The 13,176-nt window shown below is 38.2% G+C and overlaps 1 protein-coding gene across 3 annotated transcripts in view; it reads left to right on the top strand.

Moving 5' to 3' along the window:
• Positions 1-11,041, top strand: part of slc5a6a (solute carrier family 5 member 6a) — a 34,180-nt gene extending 23,139 nt beyond the window's left edge. For all 3 annotated transcript variants that reach the window (XM_030047362.1, XM_030047363.1, XM_030047364.1), the window contains 7 exons: positions 609-721; positions 1,442-1,509; positions 1,950-2,036; positions 3,185-3,363; positions 3,678-3,781; positions 5,151-5,272; positions 5,373-11,041. In XM_030047362.1, coding sequence (XP_029903222.1) covers positions 609-721; positions 1,442-1,509; positions 1,950-2,036; positions 3,185-3,363; positions 3,678-3,781; positions 5,151-5,272; positions 5,373-5,576 — 877 coding nt within the window. In that variant the 3' untranslated portion in view covers positions 5,577-11,041. The remainder of the gene's footprint in view (positions 1-608; positions 722-1,441; positions 1,510-1,949; positions 2,037-3,184; positions 3,364-3,677; positions 3,782-5,150; positions 5,273-5,372) is intronic.
• The last annotated feature ends 2,135 nt before the right edge of the window (positions 11,042-13,176 follow it).

The following is a 13,176-nucleotide window of genomic DNA, read 5'->3' as shown; positions in this document are numbered from 1 at the left end:
GCACATAAAAGACACCAAAACACAGTGGAGATTTGGCCTTTTTTTTCCTGTTCATTCGACTTGGGTGAAAAAATAATACTACAGAAAACCAGGATTTTTTTATAAACAAGATCCACATTTTGGCAAATTCCATGATATTCTGCATTTTACAGTTGATTTCACTTTCATTATCAAATTCCACAATTCTATCAGTGATTTCTGCTTTGCTGAAATCATAGGACCCTACTTACAAAGCACATTTCCAGCCCATTATCCTGGCACAGTCAGGTCCAGTAACATGCCAAAACCAAGGGTGCAATGGATCACAAAACACAGGATTTGTTTGGAATAGAGAAATATAACTTTGCTTTCCTTTTATTATGTAAAACACTTTAAAAGTTTTGCCCATGGTATGAAATAAAACATCATATTTTAGAGGGACAACAATATGCGATGATGGCCGTCATCTTGCTGAACTGAATGTTTCACGGGAAAGGCTGCTGCATTGCCCAATGGCGTTTTCCACCAACAAGACCCACACCATCTTTGGTGTGCTAACACCCAAATGTTACTAAAAAAAATCACTAACTTTACATTCAATTCTGTTTTCTCTTTCTTTCTCCCTCCAGCACCATTTCCTCAGCTTTTAACTCCCTAGCAACAGTAACCATGGAGGACCTGATTAAGCCTCATTTTCCAGCCATGACTGAAGCCAAAGCCACACTGCTCTCCAAAGGACTTGGTAAGATGAGTTTAGCTTTTTGTCTTTTTCTTCTTGGGTACAGATGTTGAAAATGTATCCTCTTAGTTTTAGAGTTATTTAATAATTAACTCCAGGTTTTATATCTATCTATCTATATATCTATATCTATCTATCTATATCTAGATAGATAGATAGATATCTATATATCTATACCTATATATATCTATATATATAGATATAGATATATATCTATATATCTATATATATAGATATATATCTATATATATAGATATATATCTATCTATCTATATATCTATATCATATATATAGATATAGATAGATATATATCTATATCTATAGATATATATAGATATATAAAGTTTTGTTTTGTTTTTTATGTGAGATATTAAGGAGTTGCTGGTTATTATTTTTAGGATTTTCAGATTACTGTCATATTTGAGGCAATATTCCCTTACAGTCCTGAGATTGTTGGTCATATGTTCTGTATTTTCCATTGAGATGCTCAGCTTCTTTTGTTGTTACTAATCAGTGGCAGTCTTCAGCCAAGTGGACTGTTAATCAAGCTGTGACAACAAGCTCATTACAGCAAGAGTTACTTTTCTCAACACATTCAGTTTGCACATGCATCATGTTACATTTAAGAGACCACCAGCATATAAATGTAAAGTTTTTCTTTTAACCTTCAAATAATATTCTAGTGGTTGTTTTCATAAAATCTTTTTGTTATCTGCTCCACAGCTTTGGCCTACGGTCTGATTTGTCTGGCTATGGCCTATATCGCCTCTCTGATGGGATCTGTGCTTCAGGTAACTACTTTCACAGTTTACGTTATAAGCAGACAGTGATGTAGGACAGGACAGTTAATCAGAAAATATCAAAATTGCAGTAATATTGACTACTGCTACTTCCAAATCAAAATGCAAATCTGTTGTTTTTTCCTCAAAAGGAAAAAGTATGTCAGAAAGCCTCCTCTTAAATCCTTTCACTACAAATGCATTTGTTTCCGACTTCACATTGTATTGGACCACTTCAAGTCTGTAATATTAGCAGTATTGGACTTCACTTTTTTTCTTTAACAGTTTTAAATAAATAGATGTGCATACATTACACACCAACACCTATCCTCACATGTATTGTAGTTCATTTTGCAAGATTCAAGCAAAAATCATTATCATCATCATCCTCTCAAGTAAATCATTATTCATCTCACTAACATGTGGTCCCATCCTCCTTTTTGTCCTCCCAGGCAGCCTTCAGCATCTTTGGGATGGTGGGTGGTCCGCTGCTGGGCCTTTTCTGTCTGGGAATGTTCTTCCCCTGGGCGAATGCCACTGTGAGTCACTTTTGAGTCATAGCCTCAGATACAAAACTCAATTGTGTATGAACAGAGCTGTCGGAGATCTCATGAAGGCTCTGTTTTTCTGTGTTTATCCGTGTGGTAGCAGGTGAATGGCAATAAGAGCTATTTGAACAGTAATGAGGAAGACAGTACTGTCTCCTGTGAATCCTCTCTCTAAAGTCCTGTTGCACTGTCACAAACATAACTGTCATTTTATTGGGTCTTGTTTGGGTCCAGGCTCATGCCATGCTGTTCAGCCCAAAACTGTTTAGACTGTATGAGGTCGAGGCTCATGTCATTTGTCTGGACGAGTAATTGATAATTAGACATTTTGTCAATTTTCTGCAGGTCTTTAAAAAGTCTAAAATCTCAAAATCTGAATTTCAGGGTCTAAGATGTCTTAGATATGATTTCATAGTTACAGGAACAGCAAAAAACTTCGCACATCTATTCCTTGGGCAGGTGCGTCGGAAAAGGACAAACCAGTCCAAAGTAATAGGAGGATAAATTCCTGCACACTGGCCAACTTCCAGAACAAAGAGTTTATTGCGACGTTTCGGTCATAGACCTTTTTCAAGCAAATTGCTTGAAATATAGTTTTACAATTGAAGTTGCATCTTGCTTTTAAATGCATCTTTGAGGAAAAAATTGTATTGATCACGCTACTGACAAAACTTAGAAAATGAAACCAACATATAACCACTAATGCAAACTGTGCAGATCAGTCAGAATTTATCAGAGAACACCCAGTTAGTGTGTCACAAGTTAATATGCCATCTCAGAGTTCAGAAAAATGTAGTTTAGTTCTTGTGTAGACACACATACACTCAAACACACACACACACACACACACACACACACACAAACACACACCTGTTTCAGATGTTCAGTTGAATGTGAATAAATTCATTTACTTCATATCATTTGTACAGTTTTTGCCAGTATGGACATGAAATAGGTAGTAAAGTCCATTCAGAATGGTATTTAAAAGGTCTGATAAAGTCTTAAATTTAACTTGTTGAAAACATCATCTTTGAGACGAGCAGGGAGAGCTCGCTCATTTTATGGTCTCTTCTCTAAACCCCATTCTCTTTAATGGCCCATCCCTACACCTACCCTCCTCTCCTCTCTGCTCCTCTCAGGGTGCAGTGGTTGGTTTGATAGCAGGTCTGGTCATGGCCTTCTGGATCGGCATCGGCAGCTTTGTGATGCGAATGTCTGGTTCCACTCCACCACTCAACACCACCGCTCCACCTCTCTTTGGCAACATGACCACCGCTGTCATGACAACGCTGGTCAGCTCTGCCACAGCCAAGCCAAGGTAACGCCATACATCACAGTTCACCTGAAGGATACAACTTTTATCTGTTGAATCCTGATTCAATCCTGTTTTTTAAATCTGTCTCAAGTTGGGTCCCACCTCATGGCTTTTGGTAGCAGATGTAAGAAATGATCAGATACCTGAATTTAGTATGGTGTTGAATTTGATGTCAGTGTTGGTATTTCTACATTTTCACAGCTAAATAGCTTTTTTCTGTCTGTTTCTTTCATCTCTCTTCATCTATTTCCCTCTATTTCCTCCTCGTTTTCTCTTTCTTTCTTTTTTTCTGTTTTCTCTGTTCCTGTCTCCCTCAGGCCAACCGGTGTGGAGGCGCTCTATTCGTTGTCCTATATGTGGTACAGCGCTCACAACTCAACCACTGTTGTGGTGGTTGGACTGCTAGTCAGCCTGCTAACAGGTACAGACACACACTCAAGTAAATTGAAACATTAAGAACTGAAGCTCATCCTCAAAGTATAGCAATACAACTATACAAATACACAGGCAGATTATGGTAACTACTGCCTTTAGAATTTGTCAAGTCAGTTTTATTTGTATAGTCCAACACTGAAGCACAATAATAACATTAGAATAGATTTATAAGACATATTAAGAATGTGACAAGGAGGACAGCAAGGAGTGCCAGGAGCAATCAGAACAGCCTAGGACTTAAGCCACATGACCTATCACCATGGCAACCTGGCATACAGGGGAGACTTGTATCACACCTTTCACACACACAAGAGAGATCACGAGAGTCACACATCGGAGAGAGAGAGAGATAAATCATAGAATCAGGATAACAACTTGATGTAATTCTTCCTTATAAGGCACTTTAAAGGCTCTGTATTGGCACTTAAATTGTTAATTGAAAAATGGCTCATTAATTTTGATGATGTGTGCCAGCAGCATACTTTATGGTGGGTGAACATACTTCTTTCCTATAATGTGAAAATTTCCTGGTGTGACGCAGACTAGATGACTCACTAGATTTCAAAATGTCATGGTGTTTAAGCACTAAAGAAAATTAAGATGAAGTTGGAGAGTAAGACATTCCTGTCAGCCCACATAGATCCACACAACCAAATTACATGTTTACATTGCATGTTATCATTTAAATTATACTTGTTTCATTGAACAAGTGTATTACATGTACAACAACATAAATCCATACACTTTTGGCATATACCCTACCACCTGAAAGTTTGGAATCACAGAAGTTTTGTGTCAAGAGAAAGCTGTTTCTTTTTGGGCATTAAACCAAAACTGAACTTTAGGAAAGCCAGTCTGCTACATACTGTAGGAGCTGAAAGCACAATCATTTTAGTAGGCAATATTACTTTAAAATGTTCCTAATAACCCTCCAGATTTTTTATATCCATTCCTCTCTGTTGGGTTTTTGGCAGGGAATTCCTGAATTTGTGCAACAATAAGACATAGATGGGCTGTAATCACTCTTCCAGGTAGTTTCCCACCCTGAGTGTAATGTTGAAAATGGCTCCCATTGGAATAAGGTCCATCTCCTTTCCATTTTGTTATTTTCTTTTTACTCTCAACTACAACTTCCTACAAAGCAGAAATGCAAAAAAAAAAACAAAAAAACAATGTACCACAAAATAGTAATGATAAAATTAAGAAACACATTCTGGGATTGGTGAGATGCTGGCCGGGGAACAAGACTTGGAAAGCAAAGAGCAGGCTGTACACTCATACCTCTCATGCAGTCATTTATTTAAATGTAACAGGAAATGTTAAATCCTCTCCATCTCTCCCCACTCATGTTGTAGGTCCTATGAAGGAGAAGGAGCTTACCCCTGGCACAGTGTACCCAGTCCTGGGCAAGCTGCTCTTCTTCCTGCCTCAGCGCTACAGGGAGAAGCTCTGCTGTGTCTCCCCCCTGGCTCACAAGGTAATCTCATATTTACATCCAACATCACTTCTTTTTTTTACTCTGTCTTTTCACCTCAACTTAGGAGGTTTCATTGGCCTTTTTAATGTTTGCTCATTAGCCCAAAGCGATCAACACGCAGCCTTACCAGATGGCCAAGAAGGAACGCAACGGAGCAGCTTACCCCAAAGAGGAGATGATCATAGAGGAAAAAGAGAGAGAGGAGAGTCAGAGGGAGAAAACAGAGGAAGGAGATGAGGAAACTGGCACTGCAGTGCCCTCATGTCAACTGACAGCTCACACAGTTCAGGAGACAGCCTTGTGATTCCTCTGATCGCCACAACACGCACAACACACACACACACACACACACATGCACATACATGTACTTTCACTCCCAACTAGCATCCAGCCTGAGCTCAGCTCATTCTTCCTGGGGGAGAAAGCCCCTCATGGGGCACAAAAGGCAAAATGAAGCCCCCGTGTCTGGAGCACAGAGGTCCATCACTAAGTGGACAGTGGAAAAGGGAGTTTGGTCAAAAAGCCCTGCATGGTGAAAACGATACAACACTAAGTTTTGTGTTGGTATTTTTATGTTTTTTTTTTTTTGTTTGTTTGTTTGTTTGTTTTTTTGTTTGTTCATTTAATTATGATTTAGAAATCCCAAGTCTGTGCACCAGTTGCCAGGCTGAATTTGTGCACTGAATGCTAAAATGGCAGCAATTGAAGGAGAAATGACAACAAAGTGGAAACACAGGCAATCACGAGGCAAGCTGGGGGAGGGGAGCTAAAACCCCTCTTTACATCCGTCAGTCTCCTTTAGCCACAGTGACACAGTTTTGGATGTGTCTTAATGCGTCCTGTAATGTTTTCAGTGGAAAGAGTGACAAGTTATCGGTGCACAAGGAACTGCTCCACTGTTAATATGGATCCAAGTCATTCTGCTGGACAAAGGCAAAATAATCAGGTAGCAAATAGATTAAACACAAGAAATAAGATGTACATACAGTTTAATTATTTTTGTAGAGGATGGAAGCGTAAAATCTCAGAATATGTACAAAAGAATATAATATAAAAAACAGAATTTTAAGACTGAAACTCGACAGAAGCTTTGTGCAGAGTTTTGTGATATTGTGATAGCCTTGGTTCCTGTGTTGTGTAGGTTCTTTACATGGCCTTTATTTAATACTAATGTTTGCATTCCCAGCTGCTACTGTAGATCTATGAATACTACAAATGGAAACAAAGATGTTGAGTGTTGAGATGAGGGAAAAGATGGCATGCCATAGCAGCAGAATTAGACTAAGCACACTATATCCTGACCGTAATTATCCTGTTCTAGAGCAAGGAGAGAAAATGCATGAGGAGAAAACATCATCACAGTCAGTGAGATGTAAAACACATGTGCTATGTTTTACCTGAGAGAGGCATGAAAACAGAAGTCTCGCTGTGTAGATGTTGTCTCCTCATTCATTGTTTTATCTTATTTCTGGAAAGGAAATTAAGGTTCACCATTGTAACGTCACATTTTCACTGAAGAAATCTCTACCTGTGTTTTGGTTCCTCTTGATGTCACAGATCCCCATGTGCAGTCATCTAGCAGCAGACATTTGTGGCAAGCACTGTGTTCAGTTCTATTGAAACGCACAACGGCACCCAATATACTGACTTTTCCTTGAATTGCTTTGCTTAGTGGTCGAAGTGTACCTTAAAAGACCTTGGGGAAAAATGGGAAAACTTTACTAAGAAACCAGAGGTTCTTGCTTCTTTTATTCAATGTTTTTGTATGGACTGAATTTATGTCAGGGCTGCTTGCTGTTGGGCTAACTGGACTTCACTACATTCAAGAGAGCCCTAAATTTGGAGACACCTGTCATCATGGTGGAACAGTCTATATTCCATCCCATCAGCAGTTTAATCATCACAACTGCGCTTCTTACATCATCTTAATTTTGAAAGACAGAAATAAGCACAGATTACATTTTTGCTGCTCTTCATTTTGTTCATACTCATGTAGAAAGTATTTTGAATAGTGAGAACAGAGTGACATGTTTCATGTCCCTTTTCTGCCGTGCAAAACCCATGAAGTTATGAAGTGCCTCATTTCATAGCCACTTAACTGAATGGTGTTATTTTTATTTCACATGTTGGTATCCTGTGACATGGGATACAGTTGTCTCGCTGTCCAAGCACCTACAACTCACCTGCAGTGGTCCATTGCTCTGTATGGGTCTTTGGTTTTCATTCGTTTGACACACATTATAGTACAAATAGCTTGGCTGCCTCCTTTTACCCCATTGTTGAACTTGATCATGCATGTGTTTACATGCAGTCCTTTAATGGGAAGACTGCCTGAATGAAGATAGACAAAAGCACAATGGGAAGACTGCCTGAATGAAGATAGACAAAAGCACAGCACTACTCATGAATCACATAGAAAAGGGATGGACCTACATTAGTTCAGTTCACCAGTGACTTGATGTTTAGCGTTATGTTCTTGGCAGTAGAAAAGATGATTCAGTCATCTCAAGTAATTTTATGTGCGTATTCTAAATATCTTTGTAAGTGCCCACGTTCTTTAAATTCAGGTAAACGTGTTGTCAGTGCCAGTATGTGATTGATTTGGTTAATGTTGTCATTTCAGAGTATACAGTTCTGTTTTTTTTAGATTTGGATCCTGCTGTGCAGAGGGTTTGCATAATTATGTGCTCAACATTGTCTTGTCATTTTTTGGAATCTCATAATTCCTTACCATCCTGGCCACCTTTACTGTTGCATCCATATCATCTCTCGTCAGTGTGTAAGAGGATGGATGTGCCTCTGTATACAAGTGTTCTTGGTCTCTGTGTTGTCTGTCCTCTTTTGCTAGGCCTTGATAATGGACCTTATGCCATGCCTGTTCACGTGACTTACTATGGTTTGATCATGACTACTGTCGTTAACAACTCTGAACCCATGAAACTCTAGTTTTGCTTTTTTTTTTTTTTTTTGTCCCAAAGACTTTTCTCTACCACTGCTAGTCTTCAGTAGAGTCCAGATGAACTACACACTTAAAAAAATCATTTCAATGTGTGTACAGCATATTTTTGTTACTTTACAAAACAAGATATTACTAACATGTACTGTCAATGTGTTTGTGTAAGTTGAAAAGTAACAATCCATGTCTCATTAGATGCAGATGTGTTGAAAGTTAAATCCCCTTCAAGGGTAAAAAAAAAAAAAAAAAAAAAAAAGTGAAATGACATTTTTATTTTAACTTAATATAAGTTTCATTTTTATATTGAGTATTATGTCTCTCTGCCCTATAATTTTGCTGTTTAAATTTATCCTTTAAGTTGATATAGTCAAAATTGTCTTTACATTTCCCACACAGTATAACCAGTTATGTGTCCACTTTGCAGGGCCATTTTAATTGAAAAGGATTATGGATTATATTCACTCTCCTATAAAATCTTACATCCCTAAAACCATGTAAGCACCAGTCCATTTCAAAAGCAAAAGATGTTTGTACCATCATCGTACAACTCAGATATACCTCTATTTATCCAAAGCATATAGAATGTGAATTCATTTCATGTATTTTGATAGTTTCTTTTTTACCAATAGAAAATATATTTGAAATCATATTTGTATATTTTCGTAATTTCACATAAAGCCTGTGTACATTTCCTGAGTTGAAATGTACAATTCTATATGCAAGTACCATGAAATGTTTTATTTTGTGAATGATGGGCAGAAGTGGGACAGTGGCACTCAACTCGGACGTCTCTTAACTTGTGGACACTGCTAGAGTAGTTTACTATAAACTACTGTGTCAGTACTTAGCCTGATTTCAGCATTATTTAAATGTTGGTATTGAAAAGTTTTAGCTTTTTTGTTAGTGCTACACCCCATATTCTAGCCGTCTCATTCACCCAAAACATTTGAATGGTTCCTAAAGGGGTTTTGAAATGTTTTAATTACATCCTGTGACGAGTATGTACTTGTCTTGTTGAGACAAATCTTTATTATTTATGATTACATAGTGCTGAATCCTTGTTCTGCATACCTGAAATTACTTGAAGTGTGTGCCTGTAATGCTACTCTGATGATATACAGATAAATGCTCTTTAAAATTGGAGTCATGAACTCATCCGTAAGTGCTAAGATATTATTATTGATGTTAAAGATGTCCTTTATTAGCCCAGATTGGGTCGAGCACTGTGATAATGATGATGAACTCTGACATACACAACAAAGCACAATGAGGTTTAATAGTCCTGCTATTGAAATAATCTCTCTGAAGCCATCAATTCTTGTATAACAACTAAATACTCTGTGTTCAGAAGTTTTGATTGTAAAGAGGTGAATGACCTGCTTGAGATGCACTCAAATTATGTTAATTGTATTCTGCTGAATATTGGCCTTCTCTGTAGGTAATGAATTTTGACTGCACAAAAAAATCGATCGAGAACACACTGACTTGCACATTAAAGAACAGCATGGCACTTAGTAATTTCCAGCGATAATAAATATTCTGATGATGGTTCAATATTTATTATCCTGTGTGTTTGTTCTCCCATTCATAAGATCTTTCCTAGTAGACTGTGCATTCCAAAAAACGAAACGAAAATCCATGAGCACTAATGTCAAAATGATTACTCTGTTCAGGCTGTGCCTTCATACAATCTCTGGATTGTAAAGTTCTCTTCAGCTGTTGGTCTTGATGAAAATCTGTTTGAACCTCAGATGTTTCCATGATTTCTGATCCTGTTCATTTGTCAAAAAGAGTCCAGGATATTCCCCTCTGGAGGTTGACTCTGGTCTAGGAAGTTGCACTCTGTCTGACAAATCTATCCACACCTGGACCAAAACCAAGGAGTGGGATTCTTTGTTATTCTTGTTCAAATCCCAAATAATAACAATGAATCACAAAATGTCCATATTTAAAAAAAAAAAAAAAAAAAAAAGAGAGAGAGAGAGAAAAGAAGAAAGAAAGAAAAAACAATCAACTTGTGTCCAAACCAAGCCAAGAGAAACTGAGCCCAAACTATCCTGAGCTGTCTGATCTAGTTGTGCCAAATCAGGCTAGTGCATAAAACTGTGCTCCCGTCAATGTGATCATGACGATAATAAGACCACTTGAGGATACAAGAGATCATGGAAACAAAGGACAGAAGATGCAAATGTGTATTTTACCACTAAATATGTCACTGAGTTTCAGTTTCGGATGGAAAAGTTTAATACACTGACCAACCTGGGAGTTCCTCTTTCTTCTCCATGTCAAAATTGAGTTTTTAACAGAGATTGTATCATTCTGTTCACTGTAACAGGAGGGAAAACAGGTTTTTTTTCTTTAGATGGCAAAGAAAAATCTACTGTCATGTGGGGAAAACTGACCATATTATACATCTATACACTTAATTCTGTTCAAAATGCAACCTGCAGCTTGGTCACTTGACACAGGTTTGCCAGTTGTTTGGCTGTATGAATATCGAATGCATAAGTCTGGTCCATTTAAATTTGAGATTATAATAATATGGAAGGATAATGACAAATTCCACAATTGCTTCAGGCTGTTTTGACCCAACTGTTGATGTGAGGAAGAGCTACTGGTTCCCCCTGGTAGGGCAACAAGTCTGTCATGAGTCATGACCACTGAGTGTTAGCGCCACCTTGTGGGCAGTATTTCCCAGAGTTGGCATTTTAATTGTCCTCCTAAGATTCAGTCTTTGTAACTGGATAGGTTACAGTGATATGAGACCATTGTTGTTTCTCGGTTTTTGGAAAATAAAGAATGTGTGATCGGAACTTGTTTTCATGGTGTTTCTTGCTTTCAGCCAAGCAACCTACATATTCCTAGCCTGCTGGCAATTTCTGTCACTTAGAAGATTAGGTGTCTGACAAACTGGCATTAGTCTGCCATTGTAAAAGCCATAATATCCCAGAGGAAGTGCATCACTGTGGTTATGGATGCTTCACGGTTGCCAACAGTCCTCAACTGCCCATTATACATTTAGTATCTGCAGTTGTGAGCAGTAACTATAGTTCTCTGATCACAGGCTTCACCCATGAGAATCAGAATCAGAAATACTTTATTGATCCCTTAGGGGAAATTGAGTATGAAGCCCTTTTGGCTTAGCTACATGTCTACTTGCCTCAGTACTCTGAAAAGCCACAGGGTTCGCAGGCTCATCCTGATTGGTCAACGATGTGCATGCAAAATTCAATGTGCTGAGGCAACTAGATGAGCGGTTAAAACAGAGCAAAGCCTAGCACATTGTACTGAGCTGTTACTGAACACTGAACCATTTCTTCATGATTACATGTCCATTAGCTGCCAGTTTTGTGCCTTTGATGTGCCACTCTGACTTGGTGAGTAATAAACAGGTGGGTTTCACTGATCAATAACAACACTGTATGGGGCACCACTTTACATGAGGAAACACAAAAATATGAATCGGTGGGTAATAAGAAGGTAATAATTTGTTATTGGTTGAGTACCACCTAGTGTGTTATTCAGAAGTAATCAAAAACTATGCATTAAGTAAAGGACTATTTTAAGGATCCATACTCATGAAGAATTAATTACATATTAATTCATTTACCTTAATGTTTAACAGATGTTTCTCAACTCACTAGACATTAGCTACACTATAAAATTTGATTTGGAGTTACTCAAGAAGAGGGGTGGGAAGCACACGGTAACTGGTGATACGATACTAATGATATTTTACCCGCAATAATGAAGGAATCATGATACAGGTGGTTCTACGATATGCAATATATTGTAAGATAATCAGTTATGATACACAAAATCTGAAAATGAAGAAAAAATTCATTGAGAAAGGCAAAATTATCATGTAGTAATTGTTTAGTAATTTTGTGTACCTTGTAGTAACATTAGTCACAAATTTACTTCTAAAACTCTGCTTTCTCCCTCTCTCTATTTCTGTTTGTCTGTTCACTCATGTTCTCTGGTTTTCTCTTCCACCTTGATCTCTCCCCTTGTCTTCTTTCTCCTTCTCCACCGTCCTCCCCTCTTCCTCATCATCCCTCTCCTCGCCCTCCTTGCTCCTCTCATCCTCTGTCTCTCTCTCATCTTCTCTCTTTCTCTCTCTTTTTCTCTTCAGCTTCCACCAGCTTCCAGCAAAGGTCTGGCCAAGCAGAGGGAGTGCGACCACACAGCTCCATAAATCCAGCCTGCAATCAGCATGTACCGGCCATAATGAGCGGGAGATACAGAAAATATGTTGATTATCTCCCAGCATGGAGGGGATGAGGGGGCAGGGAGTTTGGACATGGGCTTACTTGGAGCAGCCCCAGTGGCACAAATAGCTGTCTTTACATGGAAACATGGACTCAAACACAAACACACACACACTTGAAGGCAGCCACAGAGCCATTAGATGGAGATGAGACCTTGTATTGCACCTGTGACTGAGGCAACCGCCCTCATGTATTATAGGCTTTGCTTTTCCTGTTCATAATAAGGTTCATCTATGTCTTTTCAGCAATGGTGGAAAGTATGCTCCTACTTAATAAAGCAGAAATCTCTTAGGTTAAAAAAAAAAAAAAAAAAAAAAAAAAAACTGAGATGTGTATTCAATTTCCAGCTCAGCAAAAGTATTCAAATATTTGACATAGAAATGATTAGACATCTTTGAGTAAAAAGTAGGAAAGCCAGAGTACTTCAGAGTAGTTAATTGCAAAACAGTATATTTATGTTTTCTGGTCTAAATTAAATCCAGTGACAAGCAGGGATTCTTTGTGGAGAAAATGCCACTAATCTGGACTGGAACCTCCAATTGCGCAAATCTTTCTTCTACATCACTTTTGCCCCCTCATTCCCACAGTTGCAAAACCCCCACATCCTTTCCACTTGAAAGTTTTTAATCCTAACCTGAAGTGATTGTGTACTGAATTGTTTTTTTTTTTTTTAAATG

The sequence above is a fragment of the Myripristis murdjan genome, chromosome 24 (assembly GCF_902150065.1).
Source record: "Myripristis murdjan chromosome 24, fMyrMur1.1, whole genome shotgun sequence".
Classification (NCBI taxonomy): domain Eukaryota; kingdom Metazoa; phylum Chordata; class Actinopteri; order Holocentriformes; family Holocentridae; genus Myripristis; species Myripristis murdjan.
The sequence above is the reverse complement of the archived record's forward strand: the minus strand, read 5'-3'. Positions and strand labels throughout refer to the sequence as shown.